We start from the raw sequence: 27,966 nt of genomic DNA, 5'->3' as shown, positions 1-27,966 counted from the left end.
AGTTCTGCCATTTTAGACTTTGCTCTTTCATGAAATCCAAGTATTGAGGGTTTGAGAGAGAACAAATCGTAACTGTTATGCAAGGGCTGACAAACTGAAGACACGAACACACTAAAGTGATGACTGCAGGAGAGAGAAACTCCATAACTTCAGATTCAGTAACTTACACGTCACATGCAGAACAGTGGTGGCAGCGGTCAGGTTTGATTAGCTGGCATCGATCGCAGTATCTGATTGCTGCATTCAAGTGCAAGGGTCAAGTCATTAGAACTGATTCAATCTAATAAAAGTTTTCCCCCTTAACATGAATTGAATCTTTAAGAGCTTCCTGCCCTTCCCTGCCACACCTGTTCTCAAAGACTGTCATGTGCCTACTCTCATATAATATGTAGTTTTGATTTTTTTTTAAAGAAATATAAGATATAAAATCATTTAAAACAAACTATGACTACACAGTACTGAGTCCATTTTCATTTACTCTTTGGCTCCCAAGTCTTCCCATCCTTCATCTTCTGGCACTGATCCCCTTTTACTTCTGCACCGGGTACTCAGGTATCCCATTGTGAAACAACATTCTTTCAGCAAGCCAACCTTCCAAATGGCTTTCTCTATCGTTTTTACTAAACAGCAATCTAGTAGACTGTTCAGTAAATCAGTTCTTCTTCATCTTTCCTGGATATTTTTAAACAAGCCTTCAGGCTTTTCTTAATGGAAATAAGACACCAGCAGAGGCAGTTTGAAAGGAGGAGGAAAGCCAACACCTACAGCTGAACAGTATTGATAAGAGCTGGCAACAGCTTCCCAGACCACTCCAGGAACTTAAGACTGGGATTCCCTTAAAGGGAGGCTTGTATTCGAAAGAGCCAGGTGTCCTTAGATTTTGGTTGGAAAAGTCACAGTAAATTTCACTAACAGCTATTCCAAACAGTTCATGCTTTTGAAAATTCTACAGGGTTGCTAGAAAAAGATATATATATATATATATGAAAAAGCTATAGGTTTTCAAAGAATATACATATGCATAAGACAGCACTTTCACAGATATTCATATATAAGTTGAAATAAAAATGCCTATATGTATTAAAGGCAAATACAGAAATAGCCCATAACTAATTCTGTACTGAATTACAGACGGGAATGAAACAACATTTATTTGTTTGTAAATTCTAAAAGTACCTTAAGATCTTCAGTACATTTCTCCTCCTGCTGAACCGAAACAACTCAGAAAGAGAAGTTTAAAGTGGGGATAAAAGTGATTATAAAATTGAGCAATAAGTTTAATTTTCCCTGGCCGTGTTAGCTATATTTCTTTGCTGCATTTATTTTTAATAGCGACAACTAGAGATAAATGTCCTCATCAGCTTGCTAGAAGGTGATTTTTTAAAAAAATTCCAAGTAGTGGCTTTATGTTGAGATCCCCAGAAAAAGGACTGCAGTTTCTCTTGGGGGAATTAAACATTGGTCCAAATAAATAACAAAACAAGGTCATGGTGTTTGCAATATGTGCTTAATAGACTGTTCATTCAGTGACATAAATGAATTTCACTGAATTAAAACTAGTAACTTCAGGAGCATAGAATGATCTTGGTATCTCACCTCTCGATGCTGTTGTCGTATAGATGGGCAAGTCTTTGGCAGCTCTTCTCAAAATCTCCTGCTGGGATTCTGGTCTCTCTTCTTTTTCATATTGTTCTTTATCAGCTTTTGACAAGCAGAACTAGAAGGGATGGAGAAAATGGAATGGAGGGAAGAGATTAATTATTACCTTGTGTTCCAAGGAAAAGATCTTTCAGATGCCCTTACCCACTGACCAAAAAGTGCCACATAAAGAAAAAAAGACTGCTACAAGAATTACAGGAGATCCTTAAAAGTCCATGATGTTCCTGGATGTATTTTAAAGAAAATAATCTTTATCTCTGTTACATTATCTATAGCATTTTCTCTTCAACACAAGGGAAGGTAAAGACTCAGAGAGAGTTCTAAGGTGGGAACTTTCCTTTAGTACCCGATAAGCATGAATTAAGTGATCTGTGAACAAGAGGAAGGCGCAACAGTCCCTTGCTGCTACAAGGCATTAAAAGTTCCCTTATCCCACTTCCTCCCTAATGTAGAGAGGAGTACAAACCAGGTGGGGGGGGAAAAGGCAGGTAGAGGGGTTGTGGTGGGCTTCATCGCTTCAGCACAGAAGCTAAAAGAGTTAAACTGAAATTTTTACTTTGGAGTAGTCAAGACTAGTCTCAAATTCATGAGTTGCATTGAAAGCAACTTCAGCAAAGCCTGTACAGCTTGAGAGTGAGTTACAATTCTGAGTAAAGCCTGACAAGCATTCTTGCTGAAACCTCACTGAAATGTAAGCCTTTACCAGAAGAACCTGGAGACTATTTACTCATTTGTGAAACACTTAGTTTGGTATCTGCTGAAATAATATTTACCAGTAAGCCCTACAAAACCCAGTGTGCTGACAAGGCCCCTTGTGGTGGGGGCTGAACTCACTATTTCATTTGGTATTTTTCTGTTTCAAAGAACTTCTAATGTCTGAGCTTCCTGCATGGACTACAAGAGCCCTTTTTATGAGCAAACATAGACAAAGTATTCATGGTAATGAGTGGAAAATGCTGTGTGTGCAGCTGGAACAAAAACTGGCTCAGTGTGATTTAATATGACCGTATTGTCCTACCAAAAACATGTGCATGATTAGTTCACATGGATTTTTCCCTCATGTTGTAGTTTTTCCTCTTCTGGATTACAGTCAGTTGGCAAGCAACAATGAAGACTCCACTGACAGAAAAGAGGGAGCAGTAAGACTGTTGCAATTTCTCTGTGCTATTTCCCAACCCAGAACGCAAACAAGCTGCCTCATAGCTCACAGAATCTAGTTAAGCCTCCTGTCACATATAGCATCACCTCAGTTATTGAACCTACCCACCCTTCAAGGGTGAAACATGAAACATGTTTAAATAATGCCCTTTTTAATAACTGGACACTAGAATTAATCTATGCAAAGGGTGAAATTAAAGTTTAACATTTCAGTCATCACCAAGAGCTTGACCTCATTATTCAATCTTAATCACTCAGATATTTATTCAAGTATGAAAACTGGAGATGGTCACATCAAAAGTTTAAGACAGATGTAAAGCATCATTCCAGCAAACAGTGCTGTGATATGCCTTCATACCTACTACCCATTGTAGTCTGACAGTTGACCCAATGCCTGTCTCTATGCCCTGCAACCAAGTAGAGTTTGCAAGAAATATGGGTACTACTTCTAGATGACATTTCCATGGCAAACCGTTAATGCACAGAAAAGGAACCAAATTGCAAGATTTAAAACTTTTTAAAATTTGTGCAAGTAACATTGTAATATTACTCTAAAAATCCTGGATAGGATTTTAGTTTTCCAAAAAGCTACATTTCTGTTTTAATTTCAGAAATTAATAGGGCCATGAGACCACAGTCTCTTCGGACAATGGCAGGACACCTTCAAAGACGTCAAAGGTTGTCTGTTACCACACAGCAAACAGAATTTCCAATGAGGTTCCAGCAGTTCTTATTGAAAACAGAAAGAATCCCTTTGTTTCCTTCCTCTTTCTTTGTATAATGTTGATTGTTCTTTCTTATGACAAATGTACAGGGATTACACCAAGACAACAGCAGCTGCACAATCTTTTTTTAGTTCAATAGTAAGATCACAGGATGCTATTTGTTTTGCAAGAATGGCTAATTTGAATGACTAAAAATATATACGTTGACACACTCACACAATGGAGAGATTCTGAAGTCTGGATTTGTTTTTAAGTATAACCAGTATAAATTACTCACTGGTACATGAACAGAAGGGATTTGCCCAGACACAGAAAAAGTGGTGCTAGGTTTTTAATTTGGTTGGGTTTTGTGCTTTAAAAAAAAAAAAAAATTGTGTGTGCTTTTTTTTTTTGTAGTTATGGTGGGATGGGTTTTTTTCTCCTTTTTTCTGTTTAAAGCCAGTTGTAGAAGGAAATTGTATTAAATCTGATTTCCCCCCAAAGTTGATATACAAAGAAGTCATCGCATGCCATATGCCCAAACCATCCCTTTCACTTGCTGAATATGAAAAGCTTGCTACAAACATTACTGTAAGTACAGGGTAAGTACTGTCAGAAGAAGTTTTCTATTAATGAAGAATCCAAGCAGACATTAAAAGTTATTAAGCATTAGCTTTATGAGAAGCTCTAGTTCATATATAGTTTTATAAAAAGTGGAATAACACACTTCCAACCACATTTTAATTAGCTAACATACTAATTACTTCGTAATTTTCTTGCAGAACCATTCCAGATAAAGCAAAAACAATCACCTTGAAGACAAGTCCCTTTGAATTTTTCGGTTTAGCAATTAATGGAATCATTTAGGTTGGAAAAGACCTCGAAGATCATCGAGTCCAGCCATTAACCCAGTACTGCCAAGTCCACCACTAAACCATGTCCCCAGGTGCCTCATCTGCTCATCTTTTAAAGACCTCCAGAGATGGGGACTCAACCACTTCTCTGGGCAGCCTGTTCCAATGCTTCACAACAAGCCTTTCAGTGAAGAAATTTTTCCTAATATCCAATCTAAGCCTCACCTGACACTACTTGAGACCATTTCCTCTTGACTTGTCACTTGTTACCTGGGAGAAGAGACCAACCACCATCCCACTACAACCTCATTTCAGGTAGTTGTAGAGAGTGATAAGGTCCTCCTTGTGCCTCCTTTTCTCCAGGCTAAACACCTCCAGATCCCTCAGATGCTCCCCATTGGACTGTGCTCCAGACCCTTCAACAGCTTTGTTTACTTTTAGTGCTTAGCTTAACAGCAGAATAGTGTTTAGCTTTATTACATTTTATATTCTGTAGCTTTAGCACGCAGAAGACCTTAAAGCCATAATTAAACACTGCAGAGCAGTGTTTGCTTTTCCTTAGAAGCATGGGTTTAACTCTTCTCAAAAATGTTTCAGGTTGACATTAGCACTAAACATCAGTCTTGCCAAAAACAGATTAAAAATTCAACACCCACAGAGCAACCAAAGCCTCAAACGGTTTAGCCAGTTTAAAAAACTTTCTAAAAACAAGGAAAAAAAGGGAAGTATTTTAAATTTGGTGCCAGTATTTAATCCTTACAAACACACACATTAAAGAAAACAGAAAACAAGGTAATCCATCTTAGGCTTATTGCAACTAATACAGTTCTTTTTCAAAACAAAACTTCTTACAGTCATCATGCATTCTTCTGCTATTATATAAACCTTCTTTATGTAGTCACTTCTCAATTGTCCCTAAGTTTTAACCCTTGACTTACTAATATAAGGGTTCAGTCCTCCAGGTCATGAGTATACACTGCATTACTACTCTTTCTTACCCAAACAATGGTCAAAACTGCCTATAGAGGAAATATAAAAACATTGTCACTGGATTTATCAGTTTTAAAAATTCCAGGTTTTGAGCAAGCTACTTCATAGCAGATCACTGTACATGACTGCCAAACCTGTGATGATTTAAACCCACATTTCATATCAGGAAATGTCATGACACAAAGTACATGGTATTTTAAGAGTAACTTCATCATTTTCATTCATGATGCACTGTCATGCTGTTCTATTTTAGATAATGAGAAGGGAAAGGTGAATCATGCGGTACTGCCAACGAGTTTCATCACTGAATACAGTTCAGCTATTTATAAAAAAGGCATTGACATTCTTCTAACATATTTACCTCGTTAGAGGGGGTTGCAGGAGATGTGAAAATTGTCTTCCCATAGGACCATACAAACATGACAAATGACAGATGAAAAACCACAAGGTAGACAACTGCAATAAAACACAAGTAAGAATTTGGTGAATATAGCTGAAAGGAACAAGCAATTAACCCCCGATCTTTGAGGAGGGTTAAACTACTAAACTACAAATCACCTCATACAATTAGGTTAATCACTTTTCCCTGGGTAGACTTAGCAATCTAGGACTGCTCACTTAAAAACAACCCCAAAAAACACAACAAAACCCCCCATCAAATGTGATGGTTGCTATTCCTCAAGAAAATAATATGTTTTTATCACAGAATGACCTTTAACAGTTCCAGGGATGGGGCACCCACAACTTCTACAGACAACCTGTGGCAGTGCCTCACCACCCTCACAATGGAGAATTTCTTCCTAGTATCTAATCTAAACCTGCCCTCTTTCAGTTTGAAGCCATTCCTCCTTGTCCTGTCACTACCTGCCCTTGTAAATAGTCCCTCCCCAAGTCTCTTGTAGACGCCCTTTAGGTACTGGAAGGTGCTATAAGGTCTCCCCGGAGCCTTCTGTTTTCCAGGCTGAACAACCCCAGCTTTCTCAGCCTGTCTTCATAGCAGAGAGGCTCCAGATCTCTGATCATCTTCGTGGCCTTCTCTGGACTTGCTCCAACAGGTCGATGTCCTTCCTGTGCTGGGGATCCCAGAGCTGGATGCAGCACTCCACATGGGGTCTCACCAGAGTGGAGTAGAGGGGCAGAATCACCTCCCTCAGCCTGCTGGCCATGCTGCTTTTGAGCAGCCCAGGATACTGCTGGACTTCAGAGCTGCAAGTGCACGTTGGTGAGCCACGCTGGGCTTCTCATCAACCAACACCATGTCTGTCCCCTCAGAGCTGCTCTCAATCCATTCTCTGCCCAGCCTGTACCTTTGCATGGGATTATCTTGACTCCTGTGCAGGCCTTTGTACCTGGCCTTGCTGAACTTTCCAAAACAGATTTTGAAGGGAAAAAACCAAATCAACAACAACAAAAAAAATCCCCCAAAACTCCCCCCAGAACTGAACACAGCTTCACCTGTGGCATATAAGTGACTAACCTTTTTGGATAAAGATGATGATGCTGTAATTCTGTTCTAGATTATAAATTTGACTACTAGCCTACATAATTCAATTTAATTTCTACTTCTAATAGAAACAACACAATATTGTGCCATTATAGAAGGCACTGGTCATCAATGACAGTAAAAATTCCCAAACAAGGGTTTGGAGAGGACTGCAATCTAGTCATGCTAGCTGGGAGTTAAAAATTGTGTTATTATATTCCTTCAAATCACCTGAGGAATACAATACAACCTGGAAAAGTCCTATTATAGTCACAGTGGCAACAAAACGTGGGTGGCTTTAATAGGGAACTCAACCAATTTACTAATGGATGTGTGTGATATGGTTGCCTTAAAGACCAGACTTTATGACCCAGGAAGCCTCTTCTAATCTTGTTTCCTCTAGCAGTTTCTTTTACCACTCGTCAAGAGGAAACAGATCAATTGTGCCAGAAGAGCAACTCTTAGAAAAGTCATATTAAATATTTACATTATTTTCACTTATATTATCTTCTGTTGCAAGAAGAAGGAAACTTGGCCTACTTTTCTGGGCAGATGAAGAGAGTCCTTTAAGAAGGTGTATGATGTACTTTATGGATGGCAGAATTTGGGTCTGCCAAACTTTATTCCAAACTTTGGGAACCTCCTTGTACACAGCTCAGAAAATCCTTGTACACAGCCACAGATGATGTGGTCTTAATTTATTACCTTTCGGGATTTTCATGGGGCTTATTACAATGAAAACAAACAAACTGCATTTGAGCTTTCTTCAGAGAATTATGCTTTTTACCTTTGCCTACGACTCCTCCAACCATACAGACAGATTTGGCAAATTTTCAGCTGTGGAGCTGATGGAAAATTCAAGAAGCAAAACCTTTTTCGAAAGCCATCCTAAAACTGTCATCCTGATAGGAAAGAACTTGTGTATTACTGTACTAGACACTGCAAAATTAGAAATTGTCTTTTATTAAAAACATAATCTACATTCAAACACAATGTGGTTAAGCAATTAAAGCATGAGAAAATGGTTTGGAAGAGAGGAGAAAAGGACCATAAAACTGGAGTGGCATCAGTGGCACAGATCAGGACTTTGGTGTAGAAAAGGGAGAGAGGAATTGAATAGAAGGAAAGAGGAAATGAGATACAGGGCAGAGCAGGGCACAGCAACACTAACTTCCACAGTTCTATTCTGTCCATAAAAATAACCCCCAGATTCTTTTGAAGGATTATTTTTAGTGCACACACAACACCTCCAACAGCAGAACCTCAGTCTTGTCACAGACTGTAAATGCCCCACCACAAAGAACAACAGGCACCATGTCTGGTTGCAGCAAGGGTACAGATCTGTGCCAGTGATACCAGTATTTACTAGAAAGAGGCAGCTGTTGAAGTGCCCTTGTATTCTTCATTTAACTGAGATCTTGCAATCTGTCACCATCATTAAAAGCCAAGGGCCTGACTTCAGTAGCCAGTGACAGGCACCACCCAGGGAAAGACCCTGCAATTGGTAGTCCATACTGTCCCCACTCTGAATAAATTCTTGATTCTTTTCCCACTCCCATGCTGCCATTCCTACTGTGATTACAGGTCACAATCAGTGCTCCCCAAGAAATGAGAGGGAGGGAAGAGACCATTTTTGACAGCTTTACTTTAGCAGTCCATCTAACCTCCACTTTGGGTATCAGTATCTCTCTCCTCTGCAGACTCCTCCCCGAAGCATCTTGTATCTGTTTCCAGTACAAATAAAAACCAGGTTCATTCCTAGTGAGCTCATTTTCTTGTATTTACAAGCTAGATGGAAAATACAACAAAAACCTCAAACCCCAATATCTGCCAGTTTAGCCAGACTCAGAGTCATGAGGAAGTCCTGGCTAAGGTAAGGCAAACCAGGATTCTTGGTGCCGTGCTGTGACCGAGTGAAGTCAATTCTCTTTAAAGGCATTGATGCATACTAGACCGTAATTTATGGCCTCAGGAAGACAATGTCTTAAGACATGTTCGCAGAATCCTCCTAAAATATGCTAAGCCCCTCCTAAGATTTGCCCTTAACATCCTTTTCTGAATCATTCTTAACATTACTTCCAAGACAAAGTCAGATTAGAGAGAAGTAATAATATAACAGCAGTATATTATATTGTTAAGAGAGATTGAGAGTTGCCTTTATTCCCCTATCCTAATGGATATAAATCCAGACAAGAATATAAAATTATGAAGAAAAAATTAGCCTTAATGGGGTGAAGAAATCACCGCTAATTTAATCAAAGGTTGCAATTACGCACCAGGGTAAAAGGATCTGAACGTAGTACACTGAAATATGGAGCAAAATACACTTGTTAAGATTGCACATTATTGATTTACACAGCAATGTTGCTGCCACTTTGGCCTTTTGGCTCTTCTGATGTTGATTCCTGGTTGTTGGGAGTTAGCTTATAAGAACTTTATAAAACTTATGCTAGCTTTCTTTTCAAATGAAAGGAGACTTCACAGCTCATTTTAAAATCAACCTTCATAGTTGAGAAATCCAAGCATACAGGATGCCTGTGACATGATTCAGAATTGAAGGTGCAAGAAGCGTGCAGGTGACAGCTATTAAAAGCCTAACAGTCAGGTTCCAATGACACTGTCACTCTCACTAATTAATCTAGCATTTTTCTTCTGTGGTAGATTTAGAAGCACCTGGTTCAGTGAGACAGGTGCTGCATTTGTAATAAAGCCAGAGATCTGACTATGTAACACCAACATCATTGCTCTGCCAGGTTTCCTTAACTGAGACATGGATTTTGCTTTTCCAGAAGAAACTAGCAAGTAAAACTTATTCACATATAGGTCAACAGTAAGCACAGCAGCAACTTGCTGAATTTTGTGAGCAACTTGCTGAATTTTGTGAACTCTAGGTAAAGCCCAGAAGTGAAATGGGATGTAAAAATCCAGGGTAAGACAAGCTCACATCTTGAATGGCTTACAGTTCATACTTTGAAGGTTTTCCCACTCTTTGAGCTCTTCATTAGAAGATGAAAGAGGACAAATTCTGCCAAGGTTCCCTCATTTTACAGTGTTCTTGTACATGTTCCCCACCAGGAAGAAAACTGCTAGATTAGCTTCAAATTCTGTGCTGTTTTGCAAAATATCTAAGAGGTGAGAACCTCTTACCAGTCTGAAACAGCCCTCTGTGGATAGTCAAAGCGCAAATCTATGCTTAATCTACGACTCATGTTCCTCTATAAGCTGAAATGAACTCCCAAACAAACACCCCATCAATAACACGCTAGAATTTTTTTTAGTCAGTTTATATCTCTGTAAGTACGACCCACCGTGACACATATTTGCCAAAGCCAATATGAAGATTAAAGTAACATTTTTCAAAACAAGGCCCTAACCATTTGACTTGGACATTTAAAATTATAATGTGTAGCCACTTTTGAAATGGTTGTGTTTTGCACATTTCTAACTAGTCCTAAAGAATGGGGCTCTGAGGAATTTGGTAAGCTGTTTGGAAAATAGCAAGCAGTACAACAACAATTCATCTTCCAGAAGTCTTTCAGGATGGACTTGTGGATCTGCTGCAGTTCCTTCTCTCCTTTTTCTGTTCTTACAAGGTACCCATTTAAAAATACTTGCAAACCTAAATCATAGCTGCCTTACTTGCATTAGTCACAGGTCTTGTCATCATACCAAGTTTGTGATATTAGAAGCTAAACAGACTCAACTGTACAATATTTGCCTTGTTTCTTAGCACTAATCTACTCACTATACAGAGCTTACACATCAAGAAGCACATTTAAATTCTATGTCCTTTAGGACTTGTGTGCAAAGCAGCTATTCACATCTTCAAAAAAAATTTTAAAAAAATTACCTTTTTCTGCAGTTGAAGAAATAGTAACTGGAAGAGAGAGAAAAAAAAAAAGTGTTAAGTAAATCTGTATTGAATCAAGTGTTTGGCTAAAAGCAAGATATATGAGGTAGTTGATCTGTTCCAGAGCATACTTTGGGTGTTAGTAGAGCCTCCCTATCCAACACTGGGGTAAAACAGGAGTTAGTATTCCTCCTGCCAGCCCTTGATGCTTGGTGAGTTAGTGGATGCAGTTCCCTGCACTAATGAAGCAAGCGCATTCCACAATCATTAGACTAACTTTATGCATATCCCCCTTCAGATATGTATCTAGCTCATTTTTCTGAGTCAACAGCTAGGCCAACAGGTGTACCACTGGAAAAGAGAAAATTAAAAAGTTCATACAGAAATCCTTTTGAAACTGTTACATTACCTACTTCTTTCTCTTAGTTTTTCCCATCACTGCTCTCTTACTGTCACATACTATTTTTGACCTTTTTTTCCCCAACCTGAATTCTCCAGGCATAGTTAAAACCTCTCCACTTCCCTATCTCCTACAGCCTCATCTCCTTTCATGCCAACAGCAAATTCTATTGTTCAAATCTACCTTGTATACTGCCTGACTACTACATTCTCCTGCCCCCAGGCTTCTCCAAAACCTTCACACTTAGTTCATCAGTTTATGTACAACACTGAACAGAGAGCTGCTGTACTTACTGGTTTACTTTGATATCACTTCTCTTGCTGGATCTCTTCCTTGCACACTGAATTACTGAAATTTTAGGAGGAAAGGATCTTTTCCTGACTCTTCATCTTACACAGTAAATATAAGCTTCTGGTCAACAGCATGGCTAAAAGGTTAACAGAGCACACCCTGGCTACTGCAGTGTACCTCACTCCACACTGTCTCCCCTCTCTCGGCTCTGACATGTTGACTGTCATTAGCCTGAGTGCCCCAGTTCAAAAGGGCTTTCATCTGATGCACACTAGAGTCTTAAATCTGCAGGGCTTCAGTATGTATTGCAGACTTCCTTCTGAAGGGTTACTTTGGTTACAGAGGTGGCATGTGTCTCACTTACCTGTAGATATCTACAGTTAAATGGTCTGCAACTATATTATGCAACTGTGCCTCAAGAGACATAATGAGGTGCTATCTCAATTTATAGATGACCTCTTTTTGTTCAGATATGTTTTGGGGTTTTTTTCTTCTTTCTCCCCCCCCTCCCCTGCCTCCCTTTTCTCCCCCTTTTATTTAATATCCACACTCTCTCTGTCTATGGAAGTCTCTATGAAGTTAATGGAAAAGGTTCTGGTTCTTTCCACCTAAGGAAGGAAGAAATTATCATTTAGAATAGAACACGGTTGGCTTCAAACTCAAGGAAGTCAATCCTAAAGAAAAGCTTAATTTCACATTAGTTATGGACACTTGCACAGCCTCCTCCAATGTTTCTGTCAAACTCCACTGCATGCTACTGAAGTCTAATTATTTTTAAAGCAAATCCTGTGAGTGTTTTCGCTTGAAATTTTACTGATGTATTATTTCTCCAGTTAACACTTTTTCAACAATGCAAGAAGATAAAAATCATTAAAAAGGTGAAAATTAAAATAAACTCACCAAGTATGGTTGTTTGCTCAACTTAAGAAAAATACTAAAAGTACTTTAGATTAAGCATTGTCTTTGACTCCTCATATCTAAAGTAAACACCTTTGCACACAGCTGGATAAACATGCATTTCCTCAGACAAGACATATAAAAAAGTTCTTTATTATCCTCTAATGGGATGGGAGAACATCAATATATTTTTTTAAAGTAATTCTGGTTAAAGCACTCCTTAGTCTGTAGCCTCATTTCTGCTCTCAGCACAAAACAAAACTATGAGCCAAATTCGATGTTTAAAGACTCAAAATAATGAACAGGCTTTACAAGTAAAAACAATACATAACGAAAGCTTAATATTGTATCATCTGTGAGACTTAATCAAAATAGTCCCTAAAAAACCTTCATAAAAATTAATTAAAGCTTCACAGCACCAGGAAGATAATTTCTCTTTCATACTTAGGTCCCTTAGGTCAGAATGCAGATACTAGACTCTGTCGAACAATTTTCGTTTGACAAACTCCTGCAGTTTGAAGTAAAAGCCAACACTGAAACACTTGTGATTTTCATCCTGCCTTATCATCCTCAAATGAAATAAAAGACGTCCAGTTCTCTTCTGTCTCAGAAGAAGTTGTCTTTCTGTTTCTATTCTTTTCACTGTTGTTATGCCCATTATCAGGTAGATTAAACGAACAGCAACCCTACTATACTTGTCCAAATGCACTCAGCAAATGGCACATGAACAGTTTCACAAGATCTTTATACTACTATGCAAAGCCTTCCTTCACATACGTTAATATTCAATCTTTATGCAAAAAACCCCCCTTTAAATATTAGCTAGGCTGGCCATCTAATAAGCAGCTTTACACCATCAAGAAATCAATTCTAGCTTTTGAACTCTGGTTCAGGGGGAAAAAAAACCACATAAGACATTGCCGTTGTGGTTCCCCATCCCTGGCCTGTAGCTTAGCTCTCTGTCACTTTTCTCCCTTATAGTTTTCTTCTAACCATTAAGATACTGCTGCCAGCTTCCACTAATTTAGTACCATCTTCAAGCATTTCTAAAACATGGTTTCTTGTCTGGGGCATGGGATGGGGGAAAAAATCAGCACTGCCTTTTTGCTTATTGATATTTTTTTGAACAAAATAAACACTGCATATGATTTAGATGTTAACCTCAGGATGCAACAGCACTGCATCAGCACAAGTTACTGCCTTCAGTACTGCAGTCAACACAAACTTGTCCGTATTTCAGAAATGTAAGTATTGCAAAACAGCTGATCTTTGATGATTTTAAAATATATTGCCATATCGGTCTACTGCTCAGCTAGAAAAGGAAAAATATTCTTTGGATTGGTTTCTTAATATTAAGTTGTTGGGTTTTTTTGCAAGAAGACTTACGAAGTTCTAGAAAGGTATGCAAGGGAAGGATAAAACACGACTAGGCAGTGAAAAGCTGCAGTTTACTTCAATGCAAAGAGCTCAGAAGCATGCCCTCGGGGGCTAAGGCACACAAAGTTTTCGCTATGGCCTCATATTTCAAAGGGTTTAACATCTCAGAGTTACAGCAAGTCAAAGTCAAAGTCAAAGTGAACAAGCCCTGTCGGTCTGACTGCAGTGAGAGCTTTACCTTGGCTACCTCAGGGTTTCCAAAATCAGCCTAAGGAAGGAGCTCAGCAAAGCCTGTCTCTCTTTACACGAGGTAAACAGGCCTACACTGAATGAACTTCATGCTGCTGCAGCTTGTCTAGGGATGTACAACACACTGTCAGTTGGTCCTGTACCACTAAGCAGCTCACACACTGGGGACTCCCAGTGCTTTGGGGTCACTGAAACATGAAGCACACAATACAAAGTATGTGAGTTCACATTCTACAGCACACTACCTCCAAAATACACCATTACAGCCAGGCTGGATTCAAATGTACCTTATAACTCAGTTTGCTTAAGAGGATAAACAGAAATTGCAGTTCTGACTTGTAACAGACGAAACAGTTGCCTTAGTTTTGATTTAGAGACCTAGCATCACCCCTGACAGCAAAACCACTTTTTCCTTCATGACTGCAGTCATTGGTTACACCCTTCTAGATGCTCCTCCTTATACTGTTGCCCGCTAGCTCTCATCTCACCTATGTCACAAGAATGAAAGAGGTGGAAGCCTATAGATTATCAGAGGAGACAATCCTGCAGACATAGGGCCATCGTTAGATGAGTAACAAATTAAAGTAGAGGAAAATGTCATTTGCTGGAAGCATTCTTCTTGGAGTAAAAACTAATAAAGGTGTCGACTTCAGAAAACTTTGGAGAATTTTTTAAGCTGCTTCAAGGAAACCTCGCACAACATCTTGAATAAAAAAAGTATCTTTACAGAGCTGGTTTGCTTTCAGTTTCAGGCTTATTTTCAGGACTGCTAGGAAGTGTTCAAGCATCTTCCAAATCACTGCATAACAGAAAGCCAAACCTCTCTATTCTGAGGCAAAAAGGTGCAATGATCTGCCAAGACCTTTCAAGAGGCATGCTAAAAGATGAGACATTTCACTTCAACCTTGAAGGAAAAAAACCCCCACATTACATCTTCCTACTCCCCTGAAAGCCCTGCTCCAACCAAAGCCAGATATTCTTTCTACAGAGCAAAAAATTCAACTGCAACTAACACAGAAGTATAGAAAAGGACAAGAACTGATCTTGTTACTGAAGTTCTATGCTTAGTTCCCCATCCCCTCCCACGATGGCTCCCAGCAGGAGTCACACTTTGGTTATTATAGCCTTTCCACGAATTTCAAGAGTAACATTCACATTCTGGCTGACATTCCTCATGGGTGGGAAGAAGGAGTGATAAATGCGCAATTGCATCCCTTCACCAGATGTACAGCCTTAACTTTTCTCAGCTTTTAAGGAAAAGGGTTAAAAATATTAACAAAAATAATATATATCCATCTGTATATATATATATATACACACACACACACACGACATATATTTCCAGAAGTTACCAGTACTGAAGTCAATGGCAACTCCCCACAGGTACTGTCCTGTCTGCAAAGGCAAGCCCCACTGACATCATCTCAAGTTTTTCATTTGTTCAGAAAAACAGAAAATGGCATTTTATTGGAAGTATAACTTAGATTTATGGATACATAATTCCCATTTGCAAATGCAGACCTTAATCACCCACAAGAAGATGGTAGAAACAGTACTTACTGACACAAGTGGGACAGACAATGAGTGAATTTCCTTGAGAAAATACTCATTTGGCTTCTGTTACAGGGCAGTGTCAGAGCATGAAGACCTTACCACTTCTCCACTGTTCTCTAAAAGCCTTAATTCTGTGACCTTTCCACACTGAGCTATTTCTTATTTCCCAACTGGCAGGCACCCACAAGGTGCTTTCCTCCCTAAGCAGCAGGGAGTTGTTTTTAGACAAATGACTCAAGATGACTGAGTTGACAGCATCATGTAGCCAAAAGCCAACGCAGGAAGAAGATGCTGCCAGGTCCATGCTGAAAGGCTATGGGGGCCCAGGAACTGCACACGCAACCACCACCAGCCGGAATGAACGTCTTCTGCAGAAATTTGAGCCGCACAAGCCTAGAATTCTTTTATCTTCATGTGGTGCTAGACTGATACATTTTTTTTTAAACTCCAGAAATCCAGGAATAGGACACAGGTATCCCCCCTCCCAGTGCACTGCCAGGTGATTCAGAAAGCAACATTTTATAGAACGGCAATGCAGGAGATGGGGCTCCACAGGCCTTCTTATTGTGCTGGCATGAGGAGTCAAGCACTGCCACACCATGTGCCTCAGCACTGCCTGGGGCTGATCTGAAGCAAAGGGGCACCATTCCCCAGGTTAACACAACGCTTGTCTCAGAGGCATGACCTGTGGTGGACAACTCTTGCTTTGCTGCAGGGATGTATGCAGTTACCCGTCTCAACCACCTACCCGCTCCCCTGTGTCAGACAAACATAACAAAAGTGAGCACTTCCCAGACGCTTCAGGACAGGACTGAACTGCCAATGAAGGCAAGTTTGCATGACCACAAACAGCAGGGAACTGCAGTGAAAAAGGGTTAATGGCAGTGAATGGCCTCTCGCTGTCCTGGGTCATGCACAGTCAGTCATGAGAGGGAAAAGAAGCCCTGTCAGGGCTGTTGATGCCCTAAAGCAGTGCAGCTGTTTCCATAAGCACATGAGCTGAAGCCTAAACTCCTCACACACACTATGCACAGCAAGAGCACTCGAGTGAGCTACCGTGAGACTTCAAGTGATCACAAGATGATGCCTGATCAAAGGCACTGCAGGTAATGTGTGTGTGTGACACATGTTGGGAGAAAGCAGGAAGAAAATGCAGCCGGGAAAGAGACACCAAAGGGGGATGCTCTGTGTTTTATGACCACCAAATTTTCCATGTCCACGATGGCCATACCCATTGCTACAGGATTCAGAGAAGCATTATCACAGGGACAGGTAAAATGAATTCATATTTCAAATAAGGCAGTTCTAGCTGCGCTGCAGAACTTTTCTGTTATTTGTTACCAGCCATCGTTATAATTTGTTGCATGGTTAAAACAATATTAACACAATTCTTTCACTATAACAAGTAATTTAGAGCAGCCAGAGGCTTGCTGCCCAGAAAACATTCTCTTACCACAATAATAAAGGGGCTTTTGATTTAGCCAAGGTCTTTTCAGTTTTAATGCAAAGAGTATGTGCATAAATACAAACAGGCTACAGCAGAAATTAGCATAATCAAGGCAAGATACTCCTTGGGTACTGAGTTACATTTAGCAATGAATTTAGCTATGACAACTGAAAAGATTTCTGCCATATATTCTGGGAACAGTAAATTCTATGCTACCACTTCCACAGTTCAAAAACACAGCTACAAAGGCAGCTAACTTCTGGAACTCACAAAATCCTACAGATGGTTCCTTATCTCTGCATCTTCAAAATATTCTTGGAAGTTATACCAAAAGTCTCCCAATGGTCTTCTCAGCAAGAGTGCCTGCACGTCTTAAACGACTTCAAAATCAAAAGTTACAGTTGGTTAACACACAGGAGGAAGTGTTGCCAGGTCTTAACCTCACAGTCTCACACTTGTGTCCGCACCAACTATAATGTGCTAAGAGATCTATCAGCCCAAACAACTAAAGGCTTTTTCTGCAAGTGAAGTTAGCATTTATCTTCAGCAATGTACCAGGTTTGTCCCTGAAAACACTATTCCCCGGGAAGCACTATTCACTTTCAATTTACCATAATTGCTCAAAAAACCTCTAATGTAACTTGATTTTCTTCATCTATTTAATCACTATTGCCACTGCTCATTCTATTTGCATTTTGATGGATTTTAAACCCTACTGTTACTTCTACACACTTTTCCTCAGCTGCTTACTCCAATTACTGAACTTTCTTCATTCAATTCTTTACCAAAAATTCTGCTTTATTGTAACAGTAACAGCTTTATTGCTCAGTAGCTTGGAAGTGCTGTGCATAAATTGCTTCCAATATTGCCTTTAAGCTATCAGACACAGCCACAAGAAAGCCTGGTTTCTTCTCAAAAGACAAAGAGAGTTCTTACTTGCACCAGTCAGTGAGTTGTGCTCCCTCTGGCACACTGGGGAACAGGAAAAAACAGAATCGGCAGAAAGGCATGGAAGCTCAGAAGCATGTGAGTGGAGCTAGCTTATGTCCACACCACTAATTAATTACATTTTAAGGAGGCGTATTTATACTCAGGCCGGCCAGATCAAGCTCATAGTAACACTACACTCAAGTATCCGCATATGTGAAAGTGCTTTCTGTGTTAGGAATAACTCCAGTGGTTCTGTAGTTGATACTACTAGGACACTTGCGAGAGACAGGAGTGACAAACAGGATAATCAGCTGGTGTTGACAGACTGCTAGTCATCATTATGTTGGGCAGAGCTGTTGTACACACCCTGCACAGGATTTGATGTTCTGCAGGTGATATTAGAAACTGTCAGTATATTTAAAGTAAAAAACCAAACCAAACAACCCCCCCCCCACACACACCAGACACAGCTGCTGTGACCTGCAGACGTGGACCCTCATCCCATGATAGGGACCTGCTTTGTTCACCAGGCATCCTTCCTCATGTTTGGCTTCAGACTTTTCCAAAATCATTTGCCTACTTACTTACTTACTGGTCTGGCTTGCAACAAGTGTTTCCCCAAATACTGGAATAAAATCTCGCAAAACTCTCTGGATGAAAATCTCCTTGTAAATCTCCTTACAAAATATTAGGCACTCTGTTTTCTCAGAGAAGGATTTTGGTGTCACCAAATTCATTGAGTAATGGAAGAAACCAAACTGCCCAGCAAGCTCTCATGCATTAGGTCACTGGATTCCTCACATCAAGTTTTAATTTAGTAACACTGGTCAGGTTTGATTGGTATTTGTCACTTGAGATTAAATATGAAACATACCTATGATAAGAGCTAATTTTCAGCCAGCAACACATTAACAACAGAGCAGCCAGTAATGTAATTTACAGGAACTCCCATCATGATATTAATAAGTCAAGATTTTGAACACAGCCCTTTAAGGAAGTTGTTTCGAAAAACCACGTCATTTATAAACACGTATATTAGTTGTGGGAAAGTTGAGTGATGGGGACCTCCTGCCTTCAACTTACCGGACATGTAAATCCTAATAAATATTCAGTATTTTATTGCTCTTGCTCTGACTGACAGGAAGCTGAACATGAGCCAGCAGTGTGCCCAGGTGGCCAAGAAGGCCAGTGGCATCCTGGCCTGTATCAGGAACTGTGTGGCCAGCAGGTAGCCACCATGAAACACAGCAAGTAACATCTCTGTATGCAATTACTACGCTGAACTCAAGCTTTTAAAAAAAATACAATTATTTAACCCCCCTCCCCAACATGAAACTTAAGGAGCAGCAGATTAAACAGATAAAAATATACATACACACAACATTCCCACAAAAATCCTATTCATAACTTGCAACCTTTTTCAGATACCGTAAAAAACTAACTTGAATGTTAGTTACATAGGGCTTTTGAAAACATAAGAGAAACCAAATTTTGCTACAAGTTTTGGGCTCCTTTGCAACCTTTGGGTAAATCTGCACGTCAAAAACCAGAGAGGTGAAAACCTAGGTACAATCATACACTTCACTTCTCTGGTTTTTTTTTAATCCAAACTACACAAAGCTAAAAGCAATGACTAGTTCTCAACAGAAATGGTACAATAACAGGTTCTCTGCATTCACTCTATGACAAGGCAGTAACTGAGGCACTTAAGTTTTAAGTCTACCACAGACAACTGCAAACCAGCTTATACAATAACTATCTGTTTAGGTCTATTCAAACACAAAGTCTGTTCCTCTCAAGATTAGATTTAATCTATATTTTATTTCATTCTCTCTGCAGCGGCAGCTTGCCTAATTCCAGACGAATTATTACTTCCACCTCTAAATTTTTTTCATTGCAAAAGGCTTAAAAAAAGAAAAAAAAAAAAAAGAAACAAGTCAGCTTTCCATGCTTAGCGCTTCACAACAGACACATAAAAATCACCCACTCTGCAGACAAACACACATCAAGATGCACAAGTGAAATACCACAAACAAAAAACCCTTGCTGCATTAAAACCCTCACTTGATCTCTCTGCAAATCATGATTAAAATGCTTCTGTGCTTCACATTTGAGACAATGCTGCACCATATATAGCATCAGAGAGACTGCTGCAGAAACTGCAGAGGCAAAGCTGCTGCTCTTGTGATCCAGTTCTCCTCGCCAATCTTGTAAGACAATTTTAATAGCCAAAAGGGAATGTGAATAAGGAATGGATGAGGCATTTGGTCTTTTGGAAAAAAAGGAAAAGCAGAAGCCTGAAATGCTGCAGGAGGAACTTGATTTTTAGCACAGATAAGACAGTCAAAGGTTAGGTAGGAGGCACTCCACTGAGGATTGGGGTGGGGGGGGGGAGCAGAAGAGGGTGAAAAATCTGTGACCCAGAACAGGCGAAGTTAAGCACATCCCACAGAAAACAATTTAGTGACAGCAGAAGGAGGTAATATTGGGGAAGTGGCTAAAAGAACAAACATATTTGTTACATTCCGATTATCCCTTTTAGACATGATTCACACCTTGGTGAAGATTCAGCTTACACCAAAAAAGTGGTCTGTGCTTACTTCTCAAATGTTTCTATTAAATTTCAAACATACTAGTGAGAGAAAAACAGATACTCATCCTGTTACAGGAAGATTATGCACCAGTTGAGAAGGAGTTAACAACTGAATTGAAAACTCCATAAAAGCTGTTTCAGGAACCTATAGTTTATAACACTTGTAAGCAAAGTACATGTTAAGCCAGCACAGACTCTTACAGTTGTAGGAAACTGTCGAACAAACACTGATCTATTGAATGGATGAAAAATGAATGACATGAACCCCCAGCATTTACAGGCACAATTTTAGACAGACAGTTAGAATCTATCCTACTCCCATTTTCCATCACAGGCAGTCTCGAGTTCCAAAAGTAGGTACAGTGCCATCCAAGTGTTTCATCTGTTGCAGGTGTACAGGAACTCAGCTCAGATATCCATCTTTTAACACTGAAAATTATTCTGTTATGAAAAGCATGTCTACATTAACTCATAAAAATATGAGTCACTAGAGAACAAAATTTTAATTATTGAAATTTTGACAGACAGAGCCTGAAGTTCAGAGTATGCAGAGGGTCAATGACCTCAAAGTAACGTCTACTGAAAGCATACACTTGAAATTCTGGTCCTTTTATCCACAGCATCTGGTAGGAAAACAGAGACTGAGAAGTGACCAAGTAACGTAAAGCCCCTGATTAAAAATGAAAGTGACTTTTAGATCACTGCTGTAACTCAAGGTATACACAAACCTCCTACTGTTGTTACCAGAGAAAAATTTGAGAGAACCTATTTTCCATAATCTTAAATACTCATGCTATCTGAGCCCTTTGAAAGCAAGAAGAAAAGCTTTATAATCCACACCTAAAAGGCAATCAGAAAGCGCTGCAGCAATGAGTGATCACAGCTACAAGAAAGTAAAACCACAGGAAGCCTTCCTGCTTCAGCTCAGACACTTACTCAGCTCCTTGCTTTTCCTAAGTCCCTTCTCTCCCCTACTCCAAAGTCATCCTGCCCATGGACCAGTTTCAGACAAGTGTTGAGGCTCAGTGGAGGTCTCACACTAAGTATATGCCAGTAAGTTTCATCAAAGCTGTTGGATGGGTAGAAGAGACAAGCTCACACTCCCTGTTAGCAAACAGCTGCTCTGAGCTCAGATGGCTCATTCTCTGCCTTGTCCCCTGGGCAAGCCAAGCAACACCAAACTGGCCACTGCATCACACTTCTTTTTAACCAAATGGTAACTAGGGATCAAGAAAAGATGCCAACTACTGCAGAGCTGTCAGGAACGGTTTAGCAGATGCAGGGGAAAACTGACAACAGAGGGCTGGGGCAGGCACCGCAGACAGAAGGCTGAGAGGAAAAAAGGGATGGAGTCCTGATGGCAGAAGAAAGAGCTGACACAAGACAACTCCTCAAGAAACAAGGCTGACTAGTTCTGTTGCACTTGGAACAATTTTTTCATTAGAGGACTGGCAAGAGAGCAGATTTCATGCCATACAAAAGGCACATGCCCACCTGTTCCTATAAACTAGAATGATCAATACAGTGCAAAGCACCATATAAGAAAATAATCTTTCTACTCAAGCTGAGCACTTAGTTTTCCAATAATTTCTATCCACTCTGAGCACCTCAACAGGAATTCTACTTATATATAGTTAGAGAAAAGGATCTCATTTAAGATGATAATATGCATGCTTACATTGAGACATTACAACACAACTAACTGTACTCAGAGTGGTTCAATGTCTGTATTTTTAAATTCCTGAGAGGCACATAAACATAGTTAAATGTAACTAATGATCTAACCTGTTTAATCTGCTTTCCTTTTCTTGCAAAGGTAACCCTCTTTTCCTACGGGAATGCTTTTTACATGCTTAACATGCAAATGTTGTCCTTCAGTGCTGATACTTCAGCGTTTTCTGTACTTTGAAATCAGAAGTTACTGACACCGCTGTTAGTATCACCTTGCCATTGCTTGGGAGATACTGCATTAGCATCCTCAGTAAAGATTTCTTCTGGAGGAGGCAGATGGAGTTACCTTCCCTCTGTTTATGCAACAGACTCCTCAGATGGAAGCATTACAACAGATCACCATGTGCTTCTCATATGGATTGTGCTTTGGGGAAATCAGAGCTATCTCCCTACTGACAAGAGCTATTGCAGTCTCCTGGAACAGCAAAGAGTGTAATTTGAACTATTAACATGAAGTTATGCATTCTAAATTACAAACTGCTTTGTTTGCCAGGATTTTAGACGCATTAGACATTACCTTTTATTAAGAAAAAAAGCAAACCCTTCTGCAACTAGATGCTATGAAAAGAATACACAACTAGTTACTCCTACAGCTTTGAAAATCCCATTTTTCCATACTTAGCAGAGTATGATGCATGAAAACAGTCATACATTCTCAAGCCTAGCAAATAGGTAAAACAAGTCATTGTCCTTAAAACTCTTGCCCCAGGAGAAGAGTCAGGACTGTGTTTTTCAGTAAAAACCTAACCTGAACAAGATTTTTAGTTATTAACTTTTTTTTTAAATAAAACCAGCCAATACACTTTAGTTAAGATCTGCATACAATTCAGCCAAAGTTAACTTTATCTTTTTCTCAGTGCAGAATGCACTACCAAAGTCTGCTAGTGTTTTAGCAAAAGGGTAAGAAACTGGCTGGCTTCACCCACCAACTCCGACTACGTGTGACAAAACTGTGTCTTCTGACCACCCTCCAGCCTCCAGCCAGCCCGTATTAGAGCCCATCACCTACAAAACCAAAATACAAGTCAGCCATAAGTGAAAATGCACCACAAGAGCAGCGCTCCACTCTCTCTGGGCATCTGAGAGATGTGGTAAGCAGACACAATCAGTCCAATTCAACAACAGCATAGTATAGCCATTGTTCACAGAAGCGATGTTACAAGCAAAACATGTTTTGATGACAAGAAAGAACACATGAAATAGTTTTAAACTAACAAAAAGCTATTTTACAACATCCTTTATGTATTGCTAGGTGTGCTTTCTTGCAAACAGAGCTCTGGGCAAGTTATGCATGAAAAGAAGAAATAATCTAACACGAAAGTGTTCATGTTTTTCTACTTCAAAGCACCTAAACCTCTGAATGACATGCTGCCTTGAGTCTTTTGCAGTTCCTTCAGTTACACATGTTCACAGAACTTTTATACTCTGCTGACATTCACACATTTGCTTACACACATTTGGCTGTTTTCACCTTTCCAATTAGCTTAATAGCTGATTTACCTGATGGATCACAACTACACAGCAACAGTGGTCTAAATAAGCCAGTGTTCAACAGCTTCAGAGAGAGATAATGACGCTGGCAGTTTCCAAGGGAGGAAAACAAAAGACGAGCTCATGAGTCTCCTTTCATCTTATCCATACCAATTCTCCTCAGTGTTCACAGCTGGTATGTAAGTAACATAATTTAGGGTTATAGAAGAGACCTAACGAAGTAAATACCTATTGGCAGTGAATTACAGAGTAAGACTGAGTCCATCAGACACCAAAAGCAAGACATTGAGCAATATGTCTTGCTCCAGCAGAGGAGGATGGGGCAAGCAGCACAAAGAAGCAAAACTGAAAGGGAAAGGGTGATGTGATGAAAGCAAAAGGCCCAACTTTACCATTTTCTACTTTATTAGTAATATTTTATGATACTACAGTAAACTTGGCTTCCCACTTGATTTACTAACTGACTATATATGCTTAACCTTTAATAAACGAGCAAGGACTACAAGGAGGAAAAAAAAAAGCAGGAAGAAGAAACAGTTGAGGAAATAAAGGCTTTCTCTCTTCCCATTTCCTTGTTAGCTTCGCATCTTAACATTTATCCGTTCTTTAAGTATAATTTTTGAAAAAGTACTGGTGTCTCTGAGGTTCCAATTTTTCTTTTACTCTTAGTATTTACTTGAAACTTTCTATTGTGTCTTCTCTTTTCTAAAGCTTTCCTTCCTCCATCTCTTTTTCCTTCACCAGGCACACATCAGCCTTTTACCAAAGCCACAACCCCTGCTTTTGCACCCGCCCTATGTGACCATCTGCAGAGACCAGTATCATCTCATTCATCAGCTGTGTGCTGAAGGCACATCCTTGCTCTTCTTCCTAGTATGTAGTGCAGTAGTTCTCAGAACAAATAGAACATAAGGAGCACTGGGAGAAAGTAAACATACCTGCCAAGAGAAACAGAAAATCCTGTATTCCACTATAAATCCTCTTTATGCTACTTTGAACTCAACTGCAGTGGAAAAGCACACAAAGGAAAAAACCCATCACACCAAAAAGACCTCACAAAAACACAAACCAACTGTAAAATTCGGTGACGGTAACAGAAGCCATTAAGTCATTTTCTTATTAAATGACATCTTTTCTTAATAGTCTGTATGTGCAGACGTTAATAAAGCTGATTCGTGAGCAAAAAGCACCAGATTTATAGATGCAAAAGTTCTTGCATGAACAGGAGCCAACCCTTTCAATAATTTTCACACAAGTGACATTCTAACGAACTCAGAAGGGCTCTTTGCAGCTTCTCTCTGCTTGCGAAGGAGAAATCATTCACCAGCACTCAGTCCTGACCCACTCTGTGATCGAAACACAAAGCTGGGACTTCAGGAGCTTGAGGTTCTGCTCCCAGTTCAGCCAGAGACCACCTGTGCAACCCTAGGCAAGTCTCTTAACAGCTTGGTTTTTGTTCTTTGCTTAAGAGAAGAAATGAATAGCCCTAATCTGCCTTTTGTCATGCTGATCAGACTGTAAGGGGTACAGAAAACCTGTAAAATGTGAGCCCCTTTCAGGACTACTGCGATAATAACCCATACCTCCAGTATTGAAGACTGTCTTAAACTTGGTTCCAAGTGTTTATAGTTTTAAGCACAATTTTTGAATATACAGACGTATTAACAACTCTCTCATGTCAACATTTCACAGAGTATCTCAATAAGCATTACTTTACAACTATATCTCTACTATTTAAAGTCCAAGTAACTTTTTGCCTGTGGTTCATGTTCCAGTCCACATCTCTAAACACAAAAGGCTGAGAAATAACATCAGCATTCAGAAAAGTTATTAAAAACACTCCTTGCAGAAAAAGAAAAGTAACTGATTATGTCTAATTGATGTCCCTATAAGTTTACCCAGATATAAAGTATATGCAAATCTTTTATTTCTAGCCAGCGATAACAAAGCACATAGTCTACACAAATAGCAAGTACAAGGACGTACAGATACTAGGCATACCTATATGTAGCTTAAAATAGTTCTTATTTTGAGGTTTGTTTTTTTTTTCATTTCAGCTTCCTTACTTAAACATGCCAAATGCTCAATAACGCGTTCCTTAGTTTTCCTATGCTGCTTCCAAGTTTTACCAAGTCTGATGAATACTGCACATCGCAGTTCCACTCCATTTACGCTGCCCAGAGAAAGCCAACATCCTCCCGAATTGAAGTTTCCTCCCGAAGGCAGTAAAGGGTAAATATCACCCTGACCGACACGGGCTGCAAGTCAGATTTATATAAGGACAAGCCCTCGTCCAGAAAGCCTGGACACGGCCTGACAAAACCCCATAAGCCCTAAATCCTCTCCCCAGCCCGCTTAAGTTGAATGTTTCCAGCTTCATTATGCTTCAATGACACTGGGCATCTTAATTAAAGGGGGGAAGAGGAGGGAGGGAAGACTCCTATACACCCATAAGGAGTTATTTGATATATCAGCAAGAGGGATGAACAACAGAAAAACAGAGAGGGGAAACCCCTCCTGGGGAGACACGAAGGGCTGAAGCCTTCGAGAGGTCCCTGTCCCCAGAGGAAGCGCCCCGGACTCCCCGCCTGGGCCTCCTTCTCTCCCCCAGACCTGTTCCTCGCTCCTCCACAGGCGACGCCGGGCCGGGACCCCACCGCCATGAGGCGCCTGAGGGCGGGAGGACAACAGGTAAACCCGGCCCCGGAGGGAGGGAACGCCCGAGGCAGGGGTCTCCTCCCGCCCGCCTGGAGGAGAGCCCGGGGCGGGCGCAGGAAGAAGCCACCCCGCCACGGCGCAGCGGAGGAGGCGGGCGCCGGGAGCTGCCGCCCGGGCGGGCAGGACCCTCCGCCGCCCGCCACCCTCCCGGTGCACTCACACACACACAGCTCCACCACGTAGGCGTAGTAGGACCAGGCCACGACCAGGGCGATGAAGGCCACGGGCACCCAAGCCAGCACCTTCTGGCAGCACTTGAGGACGTGGGACGGCGCCATCTTCCCTGCCGGGCACCGCGGCAGCGCCGGCGCTGCGACGGGCGGGCGGCGGCTGCAGCTCCGGCCGCCGCTGCGGAGCCGGCCCCGGGCGGGCCCTGGGCGGGCCGCAGTGGGCGGGAGAGGGGCGGCCCCAGCGCCCGCTACCGCCTCTTTCCCGGGGCCGCCGGAACGTCTCAGGAGCACACAGTCGTTAGGGTTGGAAGGGGCCTGTGGAGATCATCCAGTCGAATCCCACTGCCAAGGCAGGGTCAGCTGGAGCAGGTGACACAGGAGTGGATCCCGGTGGGTTTTGAATGTCTCCAGAGAGGGAGACTACACGCCCTCCCTAAGCAGCCTGTTCCAGTGCTCTACCACTCTTAATGTAAAGAAGTTCTTGCTCATGTTGAGGTGAAACTTTTTGTGTTTTAGTTTATGGCCATTGCTCTTCGTTCTGGGCACCACCAAGAAGAGTCTGGCATCAATCTCTTGGCACCTGCCTTTGAGATATTGATCTGCATTAATGAGATCCCCTCTAAGTCTTTTCTCTAGACTAAACAGGCCCAGCTCCCGTAGTCTCTCCTATCAGGAGAGATGCTCCTGATCAGGAGAGACAGATGCTCCAGTCCCTTAATCATCCGTGTGGTCCTCTGCTGGACCCTCTCCAGTAGCCACTTGTCTTGTACTGAGGAGCCCAGAACTGGACACAGCACTCCAGACGTGGCCTCACCCGGGCCGAATAGAGGGACAGGATCACCCTCTTCGACCTGCTCGCCACACTTCCCGATGCACTTCGGGCTCCCGCCACCCCCCCCCCCCCTTCTCACAGGAGGGGTGTTCGCACCGGCCCGGCCGCTTCGGGGCGGGATCCTCCCCAGCCATAAAACCTGGTCTTAAAGCTTACTTTTGCTCTTTTCCGCGGTCCTGGCCGGGCGGGCGGGTCGGTGTGGGGCACGAAGGCGAGGACGAGTCCGCGCTGTCGTGTCTGGGCGCTGCAGGGCTGCTGCCTCTCCCCGCTCACCGAGCACGTACAGAGCTCAGACAGCTTGTCGTGTGCCTCAAAATGATATTTATTTATAAATAACTTACTGCTATTTGTTTTATTGCCTGTTTTCTGAACGGCGTTGAGCGCCTGACAGCCACGGGCACGCCGCGACCTCGGCGGGCACCGCCACCACCAGCGCTGCCATGCGGGGCTCAGCTTCTCGAGCGCGGGCGTTTCCAACGCCTGAAACCTTTAGCCTCACTCTGGCATTGCTATCGGTGGGATCCCGGGGTTGGAAGGGCTCGTACCGCGACCAAAATCCCCACTTCCCTCCCGGACCAGGAGGTGCAC

At 41.3% G+C, this 27,966-nt stretch overlaps 1 protein-coding gene across 5 annotated transcripts in view; it reads right to left on the bottom strand.

Annotated features, from left to right (window-relative positions):
* ZDHHC20 (zinc finger DHHC-type palmitoyltransferase 20) overlaps positions 1 to 27,633 on the bottom strand; it is a 48,152-nt gene extending 20,519 nt beyond the window's left edge. For 2 of the 5 annotated variants that reach the window (XM_027743396.2, XM_027743398.2), the window contains exons 1-5: positions 26,537 to 26,737; positions 10,699 to 10,725; positions 5,727 to 5,821; positions 1,597 to 1,717; positions 168 to 237 (exon numbers count right to left, since the gene is read on the bottom strand). In XM_027743396.2, coding sequence (XP_027599197.1) covers positions 168 to 237; positions 1,597 to 1,717; positions 5,727 to 5,821; positions 10,699 to 10,725; positions 26,537 to 26,654 — 431 coding nt within the window. In that variant the 5' untranslated portion in view covers positions 26,655 to 26,737. Of the gene's footprint in view, positions 1 to 167; positions 238 to 1,596; positions 1,718 to 5,726; positions 5,822 to 10,698; positions 10,726 to 26,271; positions 26,291 to 26,536; positions 26,738 to 27,534 lie in introns of those variants that run through there. The other 3 variants (XM_039378660.1, XM_039378659.1, XM_039378661.1) reach the window with 3 other exon arrangements.
* Positions 27,634 to 27,966: the final 333 nt, after the last annotated feature.

Source organism: Pipra filicauda, unplaced genomic scaffold (assembly GCF_003945595.2).
Source record: "Pipra filicauda isolate LSUMZ 115617 unplaced genomic scaffold, ASM394559v2 scaffold142_size1944046_pilon, whole genome shotgun sequence".
NCBI lineage: Eukaryota > Metazoa > Chordata > Aves > Passeriformes > Pipridae > Pipra > Pipra filicauda.
The sequence above is the reverse complement of the archived record's forward strand: the minus strand, read 5'-3'. Positions and strand labels throughout refer to the sequence as shown.